The sequence below is a fragment of the Taeniopygia guttata genome, chromosome 3 (assembly GCF_048771995.1).
Source record: "Taeniopygia guttata chromosome 3, bTaeGut7.mat, whole genome shotgun sequence".
Classification (NCBI taxonomy): Eukaryota; Metazoa; Chordata; class Aves; order Passeriformes; family Estrildidae; genus Taeniopygia; species Taeniopygia guttata.
In genome coordinates, this window is record NC_133027.1 from 54372356 (window position 1) to 54391323 (window position 18968).

Sequence of the window (18968 nt, forward strand, 5' to 3'; positions counted from 1 at the left end):
TGGTGGTAATTACTCTTCTTTTACTATTATGAACTGGAGTTCTGGAAATGTTGGATTTGCACCCTCCTCTGTAGCCATTTGTCCAGCCAGACATCCACCCAGCCAGCCTCATGGAAAGAATACTGCTTCACTTGGGAAAGAAAAACTGCATTTGGCATGCAGATATGAATCTCTGTGTGCTGATTAATCACAATGTATAGTCTGAATTGTCAGGATCTTCAGTGCAGGTTACTCTTTTTGGTGAGGCAAGATCAGCCAGGAACACAGGAAGGTTTTTGCAGAGGGGCAAATGGAATTACAGACAACATGAGAATGATGTTATCCAAAGAAGAAAAAATGTGAGCTTCAAGGATGTAGGAAGGAGCCAGGATATGATGATGCAGCACCTCCTGCTAGATCCACTACACACTCATTATCATTTGCCCTCAGATGCCTGGTGCTCCGACCACAACATACCTTACTGCATTAGTGGTTGCATCCACTCATGTGACCACAGCATTTGGCTGATGACCTTGACTCACAACAGCACCAGTAGGAATTTATAAACCCTTTTGTAACCCTGTTAAGAGGTTTTGCTGGAGGATACTGCAGTCAGAGAGATCCTCCCTGCCAAATACTAAAGACCGGTGACAAAAAGGAATAGAAAACTTGTTCAAGACAACATCTGCGGACAATAACAACAGAGATAAGCAAGAAACCTAAATATATCCACTGATTTTAGTTTATTCAGTGAAATAAATGAAGAATGCTTTTAGGTTTTTCCCTGAAACAGATCACAGTCAAGGGGCACCCACTCTTACTCACTCCTTTATATTCCTGAATAAAATTTCTGCCTTAGTGTAATTATGAGATCTGTGCCTTTTGTTTCATAGGTTGCCTCCATATATCTTGTGTTTTAGCAGATGCCTTTCATCATCCTTTCTTTTTAGGTGAGCTTTACGCTGCCCATTGGCTCAATTTGAGCCTAGTGTGTGTGTGTATATGTATATATATATATATATATATGAAATCAGAGCACAGTTCTTGGCATTTGTCCTCAGGATTATTTAATACAGTGCCTTATTTCAAGGAAAAAAAAAAGAAAAAAGTACCTTTCACAACATTTCTGAAATAATTATTTCAGAATATATGTCTAAAGGTAAACTTGTAAATTTTACTCCCTCTACAGTCAGTCAGGAGCAATACATTTCTCGTTGGCATGCTTTAAATGAGTTACATTCTGGGTATGCCTGATTCTCTGATTTGATTATCAAGAGAATCTACATAGCTAGGTTAATGTTAAAAAGCCCACATTTGGGTTAGATAAATCCCATCCATAGAAGTTAATGAAAGAACAATTTGATTTTTTGAAACTTCTTTGAACCAGCATGATCAGATCTGTATTCCAAATATCTCTGTATTCCAAAATAATTTGGGCTTCTCTCTCAGTCACTCAGGGACAAGCAAACAAAAAATTATAAGTGATCATTGAAAAATTCTGCTATTTACCCGAAAGTCATCCTAATTAATAGCATAAATGGAAGCATTTTGAAGTGATACATTTCTTTTGAATTTACTAACAGAAGTTTGCAGCCAGGTTAAAGGTACTTTAGGCACACAAAGCCCAATCGAAACTCACAGAATTACTTCAAAGAAAAGCAGCATTTGCAGTTTTTCTCACACAAATAAAAGACTACAGAGATAGCAAACCACATTTGTTTGCTGTGTTCTTTTGCAACCACCGTTTATCTGAGAAAAAGCAGCTGAAGATTATAAATTCCTAGAATTCCTAATGATAGGTGAGATGAAGGCAGCTGCACAGTTTCACTTTTGTTGGAGTATAACTTAAACACCAATTTTATCACTGGAGGCATGGCCTTTGTGTTCCCTTTGGAGTTTACAGGATCATGGAGTTTTAATAGGAGACCTTAGAACTTTATAATGATGACCATTTCTACACAAGACAAACCAGTACTAAACGTACAGCTCACCAGGTGCTATGTGGCCTGAAGACAGGCTGATCTGGCTACTTCCAACACTCTTATCTCCTAAAGGCTGCAGGCAATTGTCCCAAGGCCAAAATACAAAGCTGACAATGGCAGCACCAGCAGCATGTCACTGCTGCCCTTTTGTCAGTGCCTGGAGTCCTCCTCAGAATACCTCACCCATAGCCTGTGCATGTGTTGAGGTGAGATCTCTGCCACTGCTGTCCCTTCTTTGCCCAAAGGAATTGGGCTGGGAAAGGGAAGCTGACAGCTAGTAAGAAACACACATGCACAAAGTTTTATAGTGCAACTGTACAATCAATATTGTAGCACCTCAACCATTTGGAAGTATGTATGTACACACATATGTCACAGACATTGGACATTTTCTGATTACATTGATTTCTCTTAAACATCTGCTGGTGGTCCCTAGATCCCACAGAGAGGACAGAGCATTACTCACAGCATTACTCACTGTGTGGCAATTCCACATCAGGGTCATGGCTAGGAAAGGAAAGGGAGACAAAGACTCGTGTGTCTGAGTCAGCCTTTTGATCCAGCCCTCACCTTTACCAATAAAAGCCCTGCAGCCACAATCACCTGGGTCACAAGCCTTCACCATGTGGCTCCACTTTGGCATACTTGCTCTTCTTGCAGCGACTGTTACCCTGAGTCCTGCAACTGCTATGGCACAGAGTGAAAAAAATGTCACTGGAGAAGATGTCTATCCCCCTCTGTGGTACCTGGCCCCTGAAAACCTGCTGGATTTCCCAGTAAAGGACAACAAAATTGTCATCAGTGCTTGGAGCTATCAGGATCGACTGGGAGTGTATAAGAGCTTGCTAAGTGCTTCAGCCAAATATTTTGATGCCTTTGGACCCCAAAACAGTGGCAATATTCTCTGGGGATTACCAGCGCAGCATGGGTGGCAATTTCGTACAGGTATGAATTATTTCCTTAAGATGCTGGCTTTGCAAAGTGTTTACCGGACCTGCTTAGAGGCTTTCTTTCCAAAGTTTCTGCCTCACAAACCCAGTATAGCCTCAGAGAGGGTAAACTTTGACAGAGTTACCAATTTGAAAAAGAAATGCTGAGTGAACACCCTTACCTTGCTGAGAAATTGCTATTAAAATTCCTTATAGGAAGAAGTCCGAATCCAGATTTGCGATATAGATGGGCAATATTTCAGCTAACTAAAAATCTTTAGAAAGGCATTCCCAGTTGCTTCAGTTTATGCAGATTTCAGGGCACTCATTCTACAATGACATTCTTAAATTGTTAACTTTTTTTTTTGTTAATGTTACAAGCTTCTAGAGGTGGTTTGGGTTTAATTTCTAAGACATATATTTAAAAATCTACATCTCTCTCTGAGAACTTATTTCCATTTATTCTTTATGATTGATTTAGAATAAGCCTCCTTATTTTCTAAATATGTTTTTCACAAAAATTGAAGTTTTTGTGTTGGGATTTTTTTGTTTCCTTGTTTGTGGGATATGTTTAGTTATCTTGCTTTGTTTTGTTTTAAATTATGTCCAGATTCTAAGGGTTTATCCCCTAAAAGCTGGTTGTTGTCTAGGGCAGTCATTCTCGTTTGCTTGAAGTCCCTGCCAGGGGAGCAGACACAGAAACACATGTGAAAGGTTCCTTAAGGCTAAGGCTGAAATATCTTATCGGGGTAAACAAATGCACCTGTCTGCCCATTGCTTTCTTTATTAGATGTAGCCTGTAGTTACATGTGGCAGGGTTTGGGTGACACTATAGGTCTGAGAGAAGACAGAGGTCCTGCACCTGGTGGTGGAGGAAGGCTGCCAGCATTTACTCACATCTAATGGAAAATTTACTCCTAAGTCAAAATGAGGAAAACAAGATAGTAAGCAAAATCCAAGTAGGAAACTAGCTGGCAAACAGATAGCAACAAAAAGAATTTGGTTGAAGTTTAGGCAAGCTTTTTCCTCTTTCCCTTCTTTATGTACACAAAAAGAAGAACAGACAAAATGGTGGCTGATACAGCAGGAGAACTGACCCAATGTGCGGCAGAGGCAAAGATGACTGGATGCAGCAGCTCCAGTTGAGTGGTGACCTACTTGAAAGGAGGAGTTGTGGAGTATGGCCTCATCCACCAAGTGAGGATGTGCCTTGTTGCAGTGACAATTTCCAAGTAGAGACAAGGGACATAGTTTGTGAGGAGAAGATTTGCCCCTGGTTGCATAGACAGGTAAAGATGTCTTGTCACCTGCTAAAGAGTCATAGGACTGACACTTAGACAAAGGAGATATATTTTAAAATTTACATGACCAGAAGGTTAAAAAAATACTAAAAGGAGAAATATCACATAGCTGGAAGTAGTTTTACAGCTAAAAAAAAAAAAAAAAAAAAAAAAAAAGAGTGAGCATTTGAAGGACAAATGGTTAAGGGACGAAGAATAACATAGTTCTGGTGCATGCCATAGTGAGGTTAGCAAGGGCTAAACCTAATCCAGGTAGGTGATGGGATAGATTAGTGAGGAATGGCTGAAGCATTTGTATATCAATGTAATAAGCATGGGCAAACAAAAGCAGGGTTTGAGTTCATGGTGCAAGACAATGGAACTTTGAAAATATTACAAAATTTGTTGAATTAACAGTTCTGTCTGGTCCTGAAATTTATGTTACTGAGAGAATATTTTTATGGATATGTAAAAATATGGTTGTGTATGGTTCTGTATAAACCATGAAGAGCAAGTGAAACTGTTACTTAATAAGAATGGTACAAAGATTTGTGATAATCCACTCAGGGACATAAAATGAAATCAGTAATTTGCCTAAATTTACATCAGAGATAAGGATCTTGAGACAGCAATGCTGCTAGGAATGAGATTATGGAAGCAGAAATTGTCACTTGGGAGGTGAAGCTAAACTGAGAGTCCTACCTACCGAAACTGAGAAAGAGGATAGGCTTTATCTCCACATGCAGAGGTACAAGTCCAGGATCAAGAAATTTAAGAAAGATTCACATGGTACAGTATATCTGAAGAGCAGGAAAGGCTGTGCCTGTACTTAAGAAGAAAAAAGGAGATATGAACACGTATATTTGTCTTATAGCAGCAGTAAACAACACATTAGAATAAGTATAGAGGAAAGACTATTTAATAACATGGAATCAGATAGAAAAAGGGATAAAGCACAGATTATGTGAATCAAAGGTATTTTGTGTCAGGCTAATTTGATATCTTCTTTTGTCACACAAATGTTGGGGATTTTTTTCAAAGTTCAGAATTGCAGTTACTCCCTTTGCAAAAGCAAAGCTTAGAATGAGAGTTTTTAAATAGTACTTTACAAGACAAGGGAACTGCAAATCTGGTAAAAGAACACATGAAGGGGAATTTAGTGATAATTGCTGTTGAAAGAAGTCTAGGCTAAGTAGAGGATGTGCTAGGAGTTCTTCACCAGCAAGTTGAGAATAACTACATTCAGCACTTTCAGTAACAACATTTCCACAAAAACAAGTGGAGAAATCTTGCTGATGAGGTTGCACATAGTTATCAATAACACGGCTGGATGGTACTGTCAATACCGACTAGCTTGGGTAGACCTGAAGACTGAAATAATAATTGTGTTAAGCACAGGGAATAGGAGGAAGCAGAGACAACAAAAATGGTGTGGAGACCTGTAAGTGCAGTTAATGCTTCCAGCTCCAATTTCTACATATCTTTTAGCTATCACTGTTACTGCCTGGGAAATCTTCATTTTCCTGAAGGACCAAGGCTAACAATATTTGGTAAATCTCCTGTACAATTCTTTTGCAACATTTTGTCTTTTTCTTTTTAACCTTTATCCTTCCCATTCATCTTCTTTGCACACCAGTGATCTATTGCTGCCTGTTTTTTGACAGTCTGTTTAAGTAAAATCTTGAAAATGTGAATCTTTCTGTAAATATTAAAAAATATATATTCTTAACTTAAAAAAATGGGTTGAACTGCAACCCTCATTATTGCAAGTTCATGTTCTCAGTGCTTGGCTACTGAAAGATAAAGGATTGAGCAGCTAGCATGCCCCAAAGCATAAGGTCTGCCCAGTCAGCTAGCGAGAATAATTAGGATAATTTGTATGCACATTTTTCATTATTGTCTCTCCTTCTTGAGTGAAAATATTAGAAAATTTGGTTTGGTAATGAGGTTTAGTTCTAATCTGACAGAAATGGCACTGCCATTATTCAGCTGACTCGTCAGAGAGCAAGTGCTCTGCAGGGCAGAGTTCGGGAGCTTCTGGAATAGCTCAAACCATTGCACAAGGCCATGGTAATTGCATGTCATGCACTTAAAGCAGGCTTCCTGACACTCTGCATGACAACATTTCATGTACACATATGGTATTCTTTTAGGACTTAGGCTATTTCTTCATGCCGTGTGCTTAAAGTAAAATATTCTGTCATGAATAATCGTGAAATGTCTTGCATGTTTTCTGCAGCACAGATGCTTGCAAACTTTGCTAATTAGTTACAGCAATGTTTGCATGCTTAGCTTCACAGTAAGGCCACGTTTGTCTGCATGATTAAGCTGGAAGTGATTTGTATCACACAACCCAATTAGGTGAGACAATTACTAGTACATTTAGTTTGTGCTATTTGCTTGTTAAGCAGCTCTCCTGAACTAGCAGCCTACATCTATTAGCAATGATGCTTCAGCTATGCATGTGTCCATGTCTGTATGTGAATGTATTTTTATATCTCACTAAAAATACTTTGATGTCCTGATTTGAAACAGTTCAATAAATTCACAGAATATATTTACAGTGCAGGATAGCTCAAAATGTAAAGCACAATCAAATTACTATGCACTGAGAAATTCAACTACTCTAGGACATTTATTTATGAAGCAAAGAAACAGTAATTGTTTTGCTTCTCTAACCAAAAGTCTGCATGCTTTATTCCATTCTATTTTTTTTTTTCATCTCAGTGGAATTTCTTGTGTGAAAATTTTGAGAAGTATCTTTTCTATTATTCCATTTGATTCTTTCAGGTAGGTTAGCAGATCCTTCTGGTATGACTTCCTGTGGCTATGAAAATGGAGAGCTCCTGTGCCAATCTGTAAGAAGCTGGTGGTCCTGTAAGTATATGCTGTCATACTGTTTTTCTCCAAAACAAATTAGTGTCTTAGAGGGCCCTCTGAAAATATTTCTTCCCCTTAGACGTCTCTATTACATTATCATTTCAGTGTTATGTAATTCTCCATCACAAACTTGTAGCAAGACACCTAAGCATGAGTGGGTAAATGAAAGTTAATTGATTTTGAATACTTACTTGAGGAAGGAGAAAAAAAACCAAAACAGCAAGTTTGCAGCCTTAAAAATATTTATACTGCAAATATTTGTGTGAAAATGTGTGGGAAACACTATGACAGGTATATATGTTTGTAGATATTTGTAGATATTTCCAGTTTACAATTAGTCCAGAGCAGATTTCTTCAGTTTAGATGCTTGTATTTCAAACTAAAATCTTGTGAACAAATGTCAAGCAGGAATCTTTGTGGTTCTTATACCATCCTTGGTTTTTTGTCCCATAGCATATTTTCCCTCCATCACTTCTGTCCCTTGCTCCCTCAGCTTCCTGGATGTCCTGTTGTAAGTTCACCTTTTCTGCAGACCTGTCAGTAGTTTTGAGCAAGCAGCTCTGTCCCTTCTCTGCCAGAGGAAGGAAGGAAAAACCTTCAGTGGCCATTTGGATTAAGCTTCTGGCCGTGAAACAGCAGTTAAATGTATATATCTTCAAGTGAACAAAGACACAAGCACAGATAAAATTTAAAATGCAGATCTAGGGTAAAACTGTGGTACTCACTTCAGCTTTGGTTTTCCCACTGTGTGTTTGGATAGCACTAGTGCTCTGTGGGATGGTGTCCCACACAGTGTCTAGCCCTTTGCAAGCAGGGGACCTTCCTGGAATAGAATCTACCACTTTTACTTTCTCAGTGTTTGAATTCCTGCTCTTCACTTACTTCTAAATATTGCATGTTTGCTTGATATCCATTCTGTTGCCTCCAAAAAAATGTATAAACTCATCTTTGATTTTCCCGATTGAAGCAAGAACATGCAAAGAGCCTTTGAAACTGTATGGAAACATCTCTTAGTGTTCTGAGGACATTAATGTTTTCAACTGACCTTCAGAGCAGGCCTCTCTGGCACAAGTAGTCACATGAAACCAGGAATGAGTTTAAACCAGAAACTCACATTTAATATACCTTGCATGTGTGGGATACTATCTGCTTAAGAACATCAGTCTCTTTCCTAGAATAATATTCAGTGTATCCTGTCCTGCATTGTTTTATGCCAAGTCACTCAAGCAGGTGCAAATATATAATATAGGCAAGAACACTAAAAAGAATATAAGCACTTTGTGACATGAGACCAAGGTTTCAATACTTCTCATGAAAACAGTGAACAAGAAGCAAAAGCCAGTTCAGCGATGAGTCTCAGTGAAACACTATCTTCTCATCACTTGAGAGTTTTCCTTTGCTCTTCTGACTGGCCATACATTTCCTCCTGAATTCCCAACCAGGTCCACATTTAGGAAGTGTGTCACATGAAACAAGGGGTTTCTCTTTATATATAACCCTTTATTTTTGTTCAATCAGCACCCCCAGGGAAATTGAAACCCTTGTGCCTGACCAGCCTGTCAGTGCCCCATTATGGGGACCCGACCAAACAGTCCACTCTATCGGAGCATGGTTTGACCCATGTTTAGGGTCTCACAACAACCATGTTCCCACTTGGAGTTGGAAGGTATTTCCAGTTTTGTTAAGTATGTTATCTACTTCTGGACACTCCTCCCTTAGTGCCCTTGAAGGGCTCACACTAAACAGTGTACTGAATAACAATTTATTAACAAACACACTGATAGTTGTACACTGTGACAGGTTAAGGTTCAGAGACTGCTGTTGATAGTAGCGGATTGCAAAAATGAATTTGAAGCAATATATTGACCAATTCTAATCACCAGTTAAAGCTAGTTAGAGATAATAATTTAGCTTGCACAGAATGAGGTTCTTGCCCAATAGGCATCCCTTTAGGGGAAGAAGACAAGTTAAGCCTGTTGACTGATCCCAGAAGTTATGATGGAGTCTTCTCTGACCTCCCTCCCCACTTTAGCTAGATTTATATTGCTTCCTTTGAGGGAAGAGCAAAGGCTAAATTACAGTTGGTGACATTTCATGTTGATGTGGTGCTTGAGTCATTAGTATGTAGAGTGTGAAAAGCAAGATGTATTTTCAGGCTAATGAAGCAAAAGCCAGCTTCTGCTTACTGTCTGGTTCATTCCTTGGGCTTAGTTCCTGCTAGCTGCATGTTTTCAGTGGAGCATAACCGCAGCACTGCTGTATTGCTCCATACTTTGTTTCATATCTGCATCGATTTTGACAGACCATGACCACAGCACCTCCACGCTGCCCCATCCTTTTTTTTCAGCTCATGCTTAGAGCAAAACACTGAGTTCCCTCAGTATTCCTGCTCCTAAGGTGTGCAGACCCAGTTCCTGCTGAACTACAACCAACACACATGCTCCTTCTTCATGAACTTTGTTTTGTGATCTTCTCCCATAAGGTGGAGCAGTGGCTTCTCATTAGGAGAACATGGATAAATTGTGGGTGTTCATGTTTTGATGATTTTGGTCCTCACTGCTGGGATTCTGTACAAAATATCAGTGCAGTCTGTGGCCCTGACACCAAGTATGAGCCAATGTCCTCTTTGAATAGCTCAGAGGTGCCCACCCAAGAGGGAGAACAACAGATCCCCAGGATTTTCTTCACTCAAAACAATTAAATTTCATTTCTGCAAAGGGGACACAATTAAGAGGAGAACTTCAGATTCTTTCAAGAGAGGAATATGAAATAGCCCTGTGGGCACTCTTACTGGGGACAAGATTTGGCACCAGTGAGAACTGAGCCTGAGTTTCCTACATTCTGGATCTGCCTGCTCCAACATACGGATCAGACCAAAGAAAGCCATCATCATAAAATAAATCTAAACAGATAAATTGAGGTAATATCCAAACAATTTTCAGTGAATGAAATATTTTTTAGAAGCAAAATTATTATTTTCCAGTAAAATATCACATTTTCCTTTATCATAGGTCTAGGGAACACAGAAGAGGGATTTTTAGTAGCAACAATACCTGTGGGAATATCCCTTAGTCTTTTGATACTTAGTTTGCAATTAATATTTGAGAGACTTTTCTTGTCCTGTCCATGACAGCCTACAAAGGTCTAACTTTTTTCCATTAGTTTTTTTCCTTTCCTGCAAAGTAAAACACAGTGGAAGCTCCTACAAGGCTTCTAAAGAGCAATGCATAAATGAACACTACAAATCATATCTAAATCAATACAAGTGTCATCTTTATTACATTTCAGTACATATATTCCACTGCTGAACATGGTTGTATTCATGGCAATTTGAAATACTCGCATTTGGTGTGGGAGAGAGTTTATTTTCTTATGTGGGAATTTTTCATTTGCTTGTGATTAACACCTGCTGCCTTTTAATTGTTGTTACAGGTATGAATTACTATCTTTCCATTATACCCTTGCTGGGGGCAGTGGAGGCTGGTCTCTTTGGGCAGCTGCCATATGAGATAGAAATATTGCCATCAGAGGATCAAAAAGATTATTTCTGTTACAGCGTTAAAGACTGCTGGTCTCGCATGCCCAAGCTCATGGATGATTGGAAGGTCTTCTTCGAAGTAAATAGTTTTTTCTAACATTTTTAGAAATTATACCAAAATATTAGCTTTTAAAACTATTATTACTGTCATTTTTAAGATTCAGAGATCTTAATTTGCTTTCAATAGCAGCTTCATATAAAAACAACAAGCAGGAAAAAATGGAAAGCATAACATACAGTGAGTCAGAGATAAGTAGGACAGGATTTTTAAAAGTTATGGATTTTTTTTCTTCCTTTGAGACTGTTCTGTATTTTGGCCTCTGTTCTAAGACACTTTTACATTCAATTTTATTTTAATTCTTCCAATACTGCTTATGTTAGCAATGCAAAATAAGCCTGTGAGATGGAACACGGCCCTTAAGAAGTAGCCTTTGGTTGGTTTTACAGGGTTCATTTATTTCTTTAAACATCTAAAAACTTGAAAATGCTGAAACATCATTCAGAAGTACACCCAATTGGCAAGTAGATATTTTCTTTCCTCTTCACTCAGCTGTTCTCTAATCCCAAAATTAACAATATTTATTACTTCATAGATTTAATAGATATTTTTTGTAGCTAGACTACTGAAGTCAACATTTTTTATTGGTAGTCAAATGATTGATAACGAGCAGGAATGCTAAATTGTAAGTCCCCCTTGTGCCTGAAAGTAGATGTTGTAAGAGTAAGACTGGATCTGTCTTCATAAGATCATTTTCCCCATGCATCATGTTTCAGAGCTATTGTAAAATATCTACTCCTCAAATAACCATATTGATAACAAGGATAATTTTCTTATTTTTCTGAAAATCTTCAGAAAGTTGTGGTCAAAAGAGTATAGACAAGTTTTCAAGGAGTCCCGTATTTCAGTACTGAATCTTCCATTGTACTCAGATACAAAAGTCCACTGAATTTTTGTAACCAAATACCAAAATTATGTGGATAAAACCCTTGCAATGTTGAAGTTGAAGAACAGCAACTACCACTAACTATTAAAACGCAATTTCCTTTAGCTTATTATTTTATGAGGTATGTGCTTATAGTAAAAAAAATAGTAACTGGGTTTAAACCACCCCTCTCATTCTCTGCCTTTTTGGCTCCCTGTTGCTGCAGTATCTGTTATCTACAGAACATAAAGCTGTGAGCTCTGCCAGCGTCTCCTCTTTCAAACTGGATGATACACTTGGCCTCATGTGGAAGGCACACACCTCCTCCATTGCTTATGCACTCCCCAAATTCCAGGACAGGTAAGGGGAATAGAGCAGTGTCCATGGAGGATCTTTCCACCTCCATGCCTATTTAGAAGGATGGTATCCTAACAAAGTCTGCATGAGCCTTTGTACCTTAGGCATCTACTCTTTAGGCTCTGCTCTTCCTCCCTCTCTCACAGAGTGTGGGATTACCAGTGAGAGATGGCTGCCCAAGCTGTGATGACCAGTCAGGCTCTGGGCTTACAACGAGATGCTGGGTCCCCTCTGGGAGCCAGGGCCTGATTCAGGAGCTGTGCTTAGTCTGGGCAGAGGCAGGGTTGCCAGGAGAAATCAGGTATAAAGTACTTAAGGAGGCTTCAAGTCACTGTGGTGCTGAGGCCACTCAGCATTTTATACTGAACAAAAAATATTTGGGATAAATTATCAACTAGTGTGTTCTACAGGGGAGTTCAGTTATCTGCTGCATTTTTTATTTTCTTCTTTTTCAGCTTAAAATATCTCTCTGATCCAGAAGCAAATTTTGGTAAAGACTGGGCTAATGCTGTAGATTTCATTGCTGCCACACACTTCAGTACAGACTTACTGACCACAAACGACTTCCAGGTTTTCCTGCCTCAGAGGATGCTTGTTGAAGGGGATGTTCTCCCATTAATTAAGGACTTCAGTCCAGAGCAAAATAAGGTCCTGTTGTCACTGAGAGTTCTTCACAAAGTAAATAAATTAACAGGTATGAGCCTGACCTAGATATATATATATATGTCATATCTATATGACAAAAGATGTCTCTTGTCCATAGATATTTTATACCTTGTTCTTTCTACATACCCTTCTCCATATGAATGTAGTGAATGTTTGATATCAAATAGTATAAACACATCTTAGAGACTAACAGTAAAACAATTAAAAATACAACCATAAGCAAACAACACACCAGACAGCAAATGATGCTGGGATAACACTGACAATAAGAAAGATTTCAGTGGGATAAAAAAAAAAAAAACACAAAGCATTTTGGGATCAGATGATCTTAGTATTTCTTTTCCCAGTTTTCACAGGAACTTTAAAAACAGAGACTGTTTTGTGTTTCACCAGTTGAATGTGAAACTATTAAAAATGTAAATGAAATTTTTATATCAGTTGAAGAAAACCAACCAAACAAACAAAAAGTAAATTATCATGAGCAACAGTTTTTATGTCCACAAATGTTCTCGTTTCAGTTTTTTGTTTTCTCTTGATCTTTGATTTAACAGAGATCTGTCCCAGCAAAACTACCCTTAGTCAATGCTGACTTCATCGCATTCACCAAAATAAGTCGTGCATCACCATCCAGTGGTGCATCTCAGAATTACACTCTCCTGAGGATTCAGTTCTTTCATAGATACTTCTGGGTTGGCTGTTTTTGTTTGACCTTTATGAAGCAAAGTTATTTTTGATATTTAAATTAAAATAGAATGTAAAAATACACTGAAAAATTAGCATGCCTAGATATGGCATTTGTGATACTCTTCTATCTGTACGTTTCACTGAAAATTCTCTCACCAGTTGTATTTAAAGCTGAAAAAGATATGAAATAAAGCTATTCAGTGCTACAAAAGAACATCCTCCCATCACAGAGAGCTTCTCTCACATTTTTCGCATAGGATTATTTTTTGGAATCTGAATAAGGGTCTGAACAGATCTATTGCCTTCTTGGTAGCTATGACACAGTTCAGGGTTTCTTGACATAAGTCCAGGAAGGGAGAGGAACACAGCAAGGAAAAGCATGGCCAGAAGGACAGGAAGGAGGGACTAGAGCACCAGGGTAGCACATCAGGTGAGGAAGCATTGCAGTGAGAGGGAAGGATTTATGGATGTTGAACACTGTACGTTTCATGCAGGTGCAGCCATAATGAATTCCATAGCTGAAATCCCTTGCTTTGCAGGGGAGAGGTTTCCCTGACTTTGCTCTAAGGGATGAGCTTTGAATTCAGCTGAGAATTAAATGCCAGCTAATTCAGCCTGGTAACTGATTTGCAGATCAGAAAAAGGAGCTTTAAAATAAATTTGACTGCATCTAAATCCACAGCTTCAGCAGGGTCTTGAAAGACCCTACCTTAATGCACAGGTGACAAAACATACTGGTTTTGTAGATGCTTTTAAATGCATCCCGTGAGAGACAGGGTTCTCTACTGGTACTGCAAAATTCAACAGCAGATAGAGGGTCTTACTATCTCCTAGGATGCGACCCTGTCCAACCCATAGTGAGACTTGATATCTTGATTCAGACTTTGATTACTCTTTATTTTCGTTTAGTCACCCCTGATAGTCCAGCAGGACCTGTATTGAGAGTGTTGTGCTGCTTCTAGAGCTTTTCTACTCACAGGCTGTCAGATCAACTTTTTACCCAAGGGCAGAAGAGGAAGAGAATAAAGTCTTCTTAGTTTTCCACTAGACATTTTTACCCTCCAGTTTCCCCTCTATCCACTCTAAAGATGAGCACTGAGTGGGATGAGGAGTAAGCTATCCTGCAAAGCAGTGCTAATGCTAGACTGGGCTTGCCAAGCCACATGTCCTAGAGAGCCACTGCTAAACCTGGACAAAGGTTTAGGACCATTTGCTTTTTTAGCTTGAGGTCTTAGCTGGCAGAAAGTGAACACTCTTTGTTTTAGAGTGAAAATGAAGACAGGTCTGATTATAACTCCCAGGCTACTGCTCCATAAACCACAGAGCTGTGTGCCAGAGCAGACAAAGACCTTCCCATAAGTCTTCAATCATTTCGACCTACAGCGCTGGTGACAAGGCAACAAGCCCCACTGTCTGTCAAATCAAAGGCTCCTGAGCTGAATGAATGGTTTATGTCTCCCTGCATATTTGTAGGCAATTATGAGCCCATCGGCAAGCTCCAGCTTTGTCTACATTTCTCTGTCCCCAGGGAAGTGTTGAGCGCTCGTTGGGCCCCAGTGTACCGCGAGCTCCATGCGCTCCCTGCTAATTGCCAATGCCATGTGTTTCTTTCCAAGGAGGATTGCTGCTGAAGCTCTGGCAGAAGGCTATGTCCACCGAAGCAGGAAGAAAAATTGGCCGAGAACTGATCGAAAGGTTGACTTCAAGCCAGAAGTTCGAACTACTTGACCTAGTAGAAATTTAGAATTATTTGGAAGGAGATGATTTGAAAGTTCCCAGTTCCTCGAGAAAGAGCGGTTGCAAGGCAGATTGAGTTAATCTTTTAGCAGACATATTTCTGGTAATCTGGCCTTGGGTAATTTCTTACAGCACGATTTCCTGAGTAGCCATGTGTGTCTCTCTCTCATATGGAATCGATATTTTTAACCTTAATTTTCCTAATTATCTCATTTTTTTAAACTCAATTTCTTATAAATAAAAAACATCACAGAAAAATCTTATTTTACTACTTTTTGTGGCTTTATAAATAATGTATTGGAGACAAAATTAAAAGCAGGCAAAATATATTCTGTTTCAGACTGGTTTTCTTCCCCTGTCGGCAGGGATTCCCCTAGATCTGTAATTACTTAATGGTCTAACAGATGATCATGAGAAACTTTTTTTCGAAGTTATGATCCAAATGCAATGCCTTGACTGTTTCCCACCAAAGCTGTTATTTCGCAGAGCAGCTACAATCAAACTGGAAGCTTTCACGCTTTTCAGATTAGGTACTTGAGTACAGATAGATTCCCTTGCTATGCTGTTTTGCAACAAGTACATGCCTCACATGGTACAGCAGAGCTAGTCCAGAGCAGTCCTGAAGTAAATTAACTCTGTATCAGCCTTTACATGACAACAGAGATTTCTTGTACTGGATTCATTTCACTTGCTTCAAGAAAACTTTGATCTATATATGAATTTATGTGATTGTGTACGCCGTATAACCACAGGTTGCTTTCCCATTCCCCCATGCCTAATCCACTTGTTGCAGTGTGTTATATGTTTGATTTGGTTACTGTATTTGCAATGTTTGCACTCCCAGTGCCTGGAACACTCAGACCGAAGTATTGATCCTAGTCTTTGGGGTGATAGCACACATTTGGAATCAGTTATAACTTGAAAACAGAGGTTATGGGCAGGTGAGTCAGGGGCCCTGCATGCAGACAGGGCTTGAAATTTCTTGGGAAAGAAGGAAATTAATGAAAGATGTCTTTGCCTACAGCAGTGGGCTTGGAACTAGATGATCTTTAAGGTCCCTTCCAATCCAAACCCTTCTGCAATTCTATGAAAATAAATAATTTCTTTCTACTCCATTTTCCCAGTTTCTTCCCAAATTTGCATGATATTTACACTGTAAATTATGAAATAATTATCATCACATTGAGCAGTTAAACACCATTCTGTCCTTTAATGTCCCAGGACAAAGGTGTTAATTATTCATTGTCATGTAATGGATAAACTCTTAATGTACCATCATTAGCTAAAAATTTTCAAAGGAAATCCATTAATGAGGTGTAAGAAAATGTGGGAGTTTTTACCTTAATTACCTGGTTCATAGATCACAGTAATTAGATTCCAGCACACTTTAGATATAATCCAAAAGTAATCACCACAGCTGCCAGCTGCTAAAATATTAAGTTAGTTGTGAGCCAGAAAAGTTTTTTGACCTTTTCCGTGGTTAACTTAGATTTAACTTAAGATACACTTTGAGAAAACAAAAAGAACCATTAATACAAACTTTTAAATCGCACACTGCTGCACTTGAGGGAGTATTTTTAAAACACATTTTTAAAAAGCGAATTACTCCTTTCCTGAATTTATGGAACATTAGGAAATAGTTCAGAATTTTGAAAAAGAGTCATCTTTCTTAATACAGCATCAAGTATTTATGCATATCATACACTTGCATGTATGATGCAACTAATCCAACAATACAACCAGTCAGGTTAGAAAATTGGCCAGTGATTGTTCTTTGGAAGCTGAGGAATGTATAAAAGTTTAGGTAAAATATGGGATGGGGGTTTCCTACAAGTAGAGAAGAGCCAGTTATCTTTAAATAGAATAGATGCATACTTGCAGGAAAGCTTCTGAGTATCAGAAACTAAACAGAGGGAAAGGCATTGAAGGAGACTGCTTGATAATAAGAGCTAAAAAATCTAAGCAGGATTCCCAGTGAGAAGGACTCACAAAGCATAAGGGTTTTTCCAGCTCAGCATTAGCCTGGGTTTTGCTGCTCTGCTCTCGTGCCTTTTACACAAGTGGTCTCTCTACTGAGGAATGCCTGGCATTAAGCAGGGCTACTTCCTATTTGACAGAGGTGGTGTTTAAAAAAAGCAAATCCACAAATGGCTTCAGAAAGAAAGGGGATTAAACTTCTGTACACACTTGCAAATAGCAAGCCTAAGGAGATTGGAACAAACAGTATCTGGGGGTGAAGAAGGGAAGTTTAGAAATTAAATGTGGTAGAGGAAGAACTTGAGAAAATAAAAACACACCAGAAAATAGCCTGTCTGTCCTCAAAACTTGGGCAATAGTGCTGAATACTGTGCAGTCCCTTCTCCACAGCTCATTTCAGGCAGGTCAGCTTCTTATTTCTGAGCACTGTTCAGTTTTCCATGTCTTTGCTACAGGAGTGATCATATTTCTGAGGAATGGTCAGAGGTGAGGTTCTTGTCCACATAACTGCAACTGGGCATACAGCTGCTGTGCCTTACCAAATACTGTCCTAAATTTACATCACAGAAATATGTAGGGGCTGACCTCTCCACATATTCTTCCACAATGGCAACCTTGTCCATCTCTAGGAAAGGTACGTGCATCTTCACAGAACAGCAGACAGACGTCAGCAGGCGCTTCTTTATCTTTCTTAGGCATCAAGACATGGAACTTACAGGGCAAACACCCAAGGTAGTCATTAGTAAAGATGCCAAAAAACTATTTTTTTCTTTCAAGTAGGAATTGGACTTCTAGGTTTTCCCTTCCCTATGATCCTAATCTGTGGAGAATTGGGCGTTCCTTTCCAGCCTACGCTCTCTAATGAATAATAAAATACTTTTTTTTCTGGTGGGAAAAATCACACCTGGCAAGTGTGGAGGGAAGAGCATTCTTGCCCAAGGCAGCCTCTAATATGGCAGGTAGGAGTTTTTACAAAGAAGCAGAAGATGTAGATTTGGACTTTGACAGACAGACACAAAACTAACCTAATAAAAGTATTTTAACTGTTGTGCACAACATTAAAAAACCCTCTGCATTTCTCAAACCCAAATTGTTCAGTTACTTTCTCTGACCAAGGCATTTTATCTACCCCTCTCAGCAGGGTGTTGGAGGCTGTGGACCTTCAGTTCCTTCTACCAGAGACAGTAAGATTCAAGATGATGGAGGCCTATTATAACATTTCCATCACCCTAACCTCAGTAACCTCAGGAGGAGCACATTGCCTCTCTGGTTTTGATATCATTTAAAAATATGAATATGCTTGTAGATTTGAGTCTAAGCTCATTTTGGATTTAATTCTATTTTTTACAATGAGACACAATGGCCATGAGGTATTTGGAGAACAATGTGCATGGCACAAACTGCCGCAGGCAGGGGCTGTCAAGGATCCCTAGGAGCCTGGGGCTGCAGACCTGCCTAACTGTACCAGCTGGAAAGGGCTGCTCAGTTGGGAAGCATTTACAGTGGCTCAAAATGGGGTTTAGAGGATGAGGAATGGAGGCAGATTAATGTAAAGATTTGTTAGAAGACCTTTATACCTACTTAAAATGCGTCTAGAAAAAACACGATAATTTAAAAATTGTTTTTAACTGATGAATGCCTAATCAAACTCTCCAGGACAGAAAGAACAATAAAATAAAATCCTTAATATCCCTCACTTCCTTCTGAAACCTGTTTGTAGCTGTGGGAAAATTTGCATGAGCTGTTTGTGTGTGTGTTTGCAGCAAAGGACTGCAGCAGGTATGGTGGACAGATAGTGGCAGTATAAACTAAGCTTCTGGACTAGTAAAGTCATTTCAGAAAAAACGGCTCTTTCTATCTCTCCTTTTGTGTGACATTAGGTCCCAAAATACTAACAGATGTGATCACTGAACCTAAGAGAGCAGGCAACAGAAATAAGAGGGAAAAAGGAAAATAGTCTTTTTGCTGACAAAGTAGCTGCAGTGCCCTAATGTGCGGCAACCCTGAGCCCTGCTCAGATCCTTCCTCTGCACCCT

The 18968-nt window shown here is 39.1% G+C and overlaps 1 protein-coding gene across 1 annotated transcript; it reads left to right on the forward strand.

The window, feature by feature from the left end:
- Positions 1–2560: 2560 nt before the first annotated feature.
- Positions 2561–15284, forward strand: C3H6orf58 (chromosome 3 C6orf58 homolog). Its single transcript, XM_002190850.5, has 6 exons — positions 2561–2906; positions 6961–7047; positions 10483–10667; positions 11738–11871; positions 12324–12562; positions 14835–15284. Exons 1-6 carry the CDS (start codon positions 2585–2587, stop codon positions 14960–14962), a joined length of 1095 nt encoding a protein of 364 aa, XP_002190886.4. The 5' UTR covers positions 2561–2584; the 3' UTR covers positions 14963–15284.
- Positions 15285–18968: the final 3684 nt, after the last annotated feature.